At 35.2% G+C, this 5,211-nt stretch overlaps 1 protein-coding gene and 1 pseudogene across 2 annotated transcripts; both read left to right on the forward strand.

Moving 5' to 3' along the window:
- Window positions 1-702: 702 nt before the first annotated feature.
- LOC115975659 lies at window positions 703-3,832 on the forward strand (annotated as a pseudogene). Its single transcript, XR_004088158.1, has 7 exons — window positions 703-1,730; window positions 1,899-2,109; window positions 2,197-2,233; window positions 2,441-2,499; window positions 2,870-2,951; window positions 3,235-3,306; window positions 3,748-3,832. The product of XR_004088158.1 is annotated as a deoxyribodipyrimidine photo-lyase-like (transcript).
- Window positions 3,313-4,980, forward strand: LOC115975660 (serine/threonine-protein kinase BSK5-like). Its single transcript, XM_031096542.1, has 2 exons — window positions 3,313-3,861; window positions 4,471-4,980. The coding sequence occupies exons 1-2, from the start codon at window positions 3,760-3,762 to the stop codon at window positions 4,711-4,713; spliced, it is 345 nt and encodes a 114-aa protein (XP_030952402.1). The 5' UTR covers window positions 3,313-3,759; the 3' UTR covers window positions 4,714-4,980.
- The last annotated feature ends 231 nt before the right edge of the window (window positions 4,981-5,211 follow it).

A 5,211-nucleotide genomic window follows, 5' to 3' on the forward strand; every position in this document is an offset into this window, starting at 1 on the left:
TACAACATAGAAATATATATAACTTGTTTTTTAGCTACAATAATTTTTTTTTTCCTTAATGAAATTGGGAGATGGAGATGTATTAAATTATCCATTGTAAAGCATACCAGCCAAAAAAGATCCAATCTAAAACTAGTAGCCCCTAAAAAAAATTTGCAAATTGAAATAAAGAAATTGTACTATTGTTTATTTTTCATGCCATTATCTTCATCTGTTAAATTATTGATTAGCGTGATACAATCTATTCACCTTGACAAAACAATATTGTAATTCAATAATCTAACACAGACTCAATTGTGGCTAACTAGTTTCACATCATCCACTAAATACTAAGCATTTCAAAGAAATTATAAGTTTTCATTGATTATTTTTTATGTTCTTTAAAAGAGGGGTATAATAGTAATGTTATTATAAAATGATTCCATTCCATTCCTTCCAATGTCACTCCCAAACGGTGTTACTTACTTTCCATTCCATTCCATTCCTTTATTTTATAACATCCAAACAAGATTTTTAAATCATATTCCATTCCATTCTATTCCATTCCTTTCCCTACTAAATCCATTCCATTCTATTCCATTCCATTCCATTCCTTTAATGATCATTCCATTCCATTCCATTCCATTGCTTTATAAACTCCCAAACGGACTCTAAGGCTAAGAGGCAAGACAGAGACAGTGAGAGGCTTTTCCAAAAAAAAAAAAAAAAAAAGACGAGTGAGAGGCGAGAGACTCACAGTGAGAAAGACTTTGCCGCTGCCCACACCGTGAGTGAAGCTGCCAAAACGCGAGGTGAGAGCTTGAAATCTTGCTGCTGCCCATGCCATGACGCCGCCACCACGCGAGAGCGGCGAGACCCATCTCGCAGACCCACGCGACACCCACACGGCCGCACCCACCACGCGACACCCATCTCGTCGTGACGCCACTGCTGGCTTTAATCCTGTTAATTTTGGCACTCAATAAATGCCTTTGTGTTTGAATAGCTAAATGAGACATGTACCCCTTTGGCTCCCGAACTGTTACAGCTCTTGTTGTTATTACTGTTGTCTTTATTTGTACTGTTAGTCTGTTGCAATCATTGATGTTAATGTTACTATTATATCTTTGCGATTATTTTTCTTGTTGTTAATGTTATCCTTATGAAGAATACTCTTTCTATTAAATGAATGTGATATGGTGTATTTTTTGCTGTGAACCATGCAATATGCAGTTGTGTGTGTGTACTTTTTCTTTAATAGTGTCACAGAAATTTGATGGACTTTTCCCGTACTCCAAGCATGAGGGAAAAAAAGAAAAGAAAAAATAACTAAGGAACTGATATTTCTATTATGCTAATTATTTTAGGTGTTAGAATTTTATTTTATTTTATTTTTTTCCATTTGTATGGCTGTAATTGCCAACAAACCATGTTATTATATTACCAGTTCTGCTTTTATTTAATACTCTATATTCATGAATTATACCTTTGAGTGCTTCAGGTATGTTTAAATTGATGCTTCAATTTACAGAGGATTATCCAAACAAGCCACCAACTGTGCGTTTTGAGGTAAGATGCTCTATTTTGGTTGAGTTGAGAGATTTTTTGGATTGTAGTGTTGATAAAATAATCTTGTAAAATTAGGAAAGGAGCAGAAGTTCCTGAAATTGAGTGGTGTGAACTAGGGGAGAAGGCAGCGATGGAAGTGTTGATGGGGAGTAAAAATGGGTTCTTGACGAAAAGGTTGAAAGGTTATTTAGCAGATAGTTTATCTCTTATATATTTTTATGGAATCAGGGTTAGGAAAAATAAGTATGCTTTTTTAAAAATTCTTATTTTTGAACTTGTTCTTGGCATCCACAATTGATTGTAGTTTGCTGTCACATTTGAATTTTCTTATTTATTTCTTTTTTGTTCAGTGGTTAATGGCATCAATGATAGCTTGTTCTATCTTCTACCTGTTATTCTGAAGGCAGTTGATACATTCTTGGAGGAGTTGATTGTGCGCAAAGAACTTGCCAATAACTTTTGCTTCTACCAGCATCATTATGATTCACTGCAAGGAGCATAGGAATGGGCGCGTAAGACCTTGACGGACCATGCTTCTGATGAGCAAGAACATATTTACACGTGAGTCAAATTTGCTCTACTTTGATTGGATTGTGTTGATTCCTTGTGTAAGGTTCTCTAACTTTTAATTGATTATGGAATTTGCAGCAAGGAGCAATTGGAAAAGGCAAAAACAGCCGATCCTGTAAGCTGAATGTTTTAAGATTATTTTGTAATAATGTTGATGAGATGTTGGAAGTATCTGATGTTTCATAGTTTATGTTTTGACCTTTATATTGATGAGGTCTTCTTTTTGTTTTACAAATGCCTTTAGCATTTTAGTCTTATTTACATCTAGTTGGTGTTATATGCTGTCATTGTTTTGACTATCTTTATGGGTTGTGATTTCCAGCTCTGGAATGCTTCTCAATTGGAGATGGTTTACTATGGCAAGATGCATGGTTTTATGCGGCAAGTGACTTCCTGAAGAGTATAACAGTGTTGTGATGTTTTGAAGTTTGGTGTCACAGTTTACTTTCTTTGTTTGCTCGCATCATGATCTGTGTGTTAAATTGGGGTGGCTTACCATTTTGTTCCTATCTTTATTTTGATTCCCTGGCCACTAGTACCATATTGCCAGTAATATTTCAGTTATGAAAATGTTGTACATATAAATACGTGGGTGAAATTTGCTTCCTTTTGGAGATCGATGCATTATTTTTCTTGAATATACAGTATGCAATTTCGTTAGATGCACTGTTAATTCTACTACTACTTCTGAATTTTTGTTAAGAATCATAATCTTTTTGACCTGTCATTGCATTTGCAAAACCTTGTGCAGTATGTATTGGGCCAAAAAGATTCTTGAGTGGACAAGAGGACCGGAAGAAGCACTTGCAATATCAATATATCTGAATGACAAGGTTAATTCACTTCAGATTTATTATGCTTTAATGGAGGTTGTTATTGATGCCTTATCAACTACCAAGTGTTATTACCATCGCAAACTCTTGGTGCGATGGTCACTCTACAAGTATAAGTGCTTGTGGGGTGTGGGAGGCAAGAGCTGGGGTTCAAGTCTCCAGGAGGGAGCTTCATACACATATACACTTAGATTAGACTAGAGTAGAATTCTATCTTGTAAAAAAAAAAAAAAAAAAAAAAAAAAAACTACCAAGTGTTATTTACCCAAAACTTTGCATGCAGTATGAAATAGATGGCAGGGACCCAAGTGGATACGTTGGCTGCATGTGGTCAATATGCGGCATTCATGACTAGGTATGGACTGATCATTTTCTTCTATCTTGGAAGGATTTAAGAGTAATATCTATCGACAGCAATAACTCTTTGTTGCAATATTTTAGTTGCATTGTTCTACAGCAAAGTGCAGAGGGGCTTGCTGATATATTGAAAAATCAGAGGGTTGGTAGAGTCACCCAATTAGTTTTGTTATTTAGGAAAATGAAGGCATGCATCTTTACATAGAAATCTGAATGAAATGTAAATGGTAGGCATTGGAGGCAGTCCTACCTTTCTATAAATGGACAAGAGACAGGCCATTGAAATGAGATTGGATTTTTTATTGGGCAATGAATTCTCTCTTAGTCCTTAACCTAGTATTTACATCCTTCTTGCTATTCTCAAACTTGAATTTGGTCCCTCTTATACACGTCATATTTCTCAATACCATCATACCATGGGATTTTCCTTGCGTTGCAGTTGTCCTTCCAAATGTGGACAAATCAAATACAGGAAATGCTGAATTCTAAGAAGCGTGGAGATGCTGCTTTTCGATCTAAGGACTTTGCTAATGCCCTTAGTTATTACAAACAAGTAAGTCATTTCTTTAGATCTGCAGAATCTTCGACTAGAAAATTGTTATGCAAACTGAATGTCTAGGAATGCTGACACATCATTGCAGTTCTATGGCAATGTAATATTATCAAGACATTAATAGCATTACTTCCACATCTTAATTAATAAAATACTAGACCACAATACATCATCATTCTTTGTAGCTGGAACGCAGTTGTTATGTTCCATTTGATGGGTAATGATTTTAGAAAAGTAAATAATGATTTTGGCAAAGCTACATCACTTTTTTCCTCAAAATGGAAATTGGAGAGCTACGCCTTTGGTGCAACTTATTTTTCAGTTTTTTTTTTTTTTTTTTAAATGAGATTGTTTGAAAGGCTGTACTTTAAAATAAAAAAAGTGAATTTTTTTACTGCTCTTTGAAAAGGTGCATTTGAAACTGCGTTACCAAACATTGTTGCTAAAAAAAGTAGAAGAAAGAACTCTTTCAGCAAATAGATAAAATAGGCCCCTTGTACAAATTTAAGCTTTAAAATTCTTATGATCTGTGTGATAGAAATGAAGAGTATTGTTGAATTTACTCCTTTATTTATCCTAACGTGGAATCTCCTTTGCTTGAATTTGTAGTTCATCAATGGTGGGACCATGATATCACCAACTGTGTTTGCCAGACGCTGCTTGTGTTACTTGATGAGTGAAATGCCACAAGAAGCTCTTGGAGATGCAATGCAAGCCCAAGTAATAGCTCCTGAATGGCCTACTGCCTTCTATCTTCAAGCAGCTGCCCTCTTTAGCCTTGGGATGGACAATGATGCACAGGAAAGTCTTAAAGATGGAACATCCTTGGAAACACTAAGACACAGAAACTGATAGTGTATAGGTTTCTTTACCCCTTTCTTCTTGCATTAGGGACAAAAGAAAAGAAAAAAATAGCAAATGAAAATACCCCTTGTATCTATCTTTATCCATCTCTTTCTTTCCTTGGCTCATTAGTTTCAACAGCACCTGAGGATTAATGTCCAATTTACGTTTGATCTATGTTCTTAATTATCTCAGTCTTTAGTTGCTTCTGTAATTAATTTTTTTTTTTTCACATTTCTTAGCTGTCTTGTGGCTTCTGCTATATTCAGATTGTGATGGTAAGAATGAAAGTTGAGTTTGCTTTATGGAAAAAAATTTGGCTTTTCGGGGGTTGAATTTCTTGCCTTTTAAATTCTGATGATTAGGAAATGAGCTTTGAAATTGTTAATAGGTGCCTTAGGCTGCATCACCTTGTTCTTGCCCGATTAATTAACGTCTTATATCTACAAGAAACATGCTACACGTATAATTTTTGGCCTTAGATTTAAGCTCTCGTTTCCTTCTTTG

The sequence above is a fragment of the Quercus lobata genome, chromosome 2 (genome assembly GCF_001633185.2).
Source record: "Quercus lobata isolate SW786 chromosome 2, ValleyOak3.0 Primary Assembly, whole genome shotgun sequence".
NCBI classification, from domain to species: domain Eukaryota; kingdom Viridiplantae; phylum Streptophyta; class Magnoliopsida; order Fagales; family Fagaceae; genus Quercus; species Quercus lobata.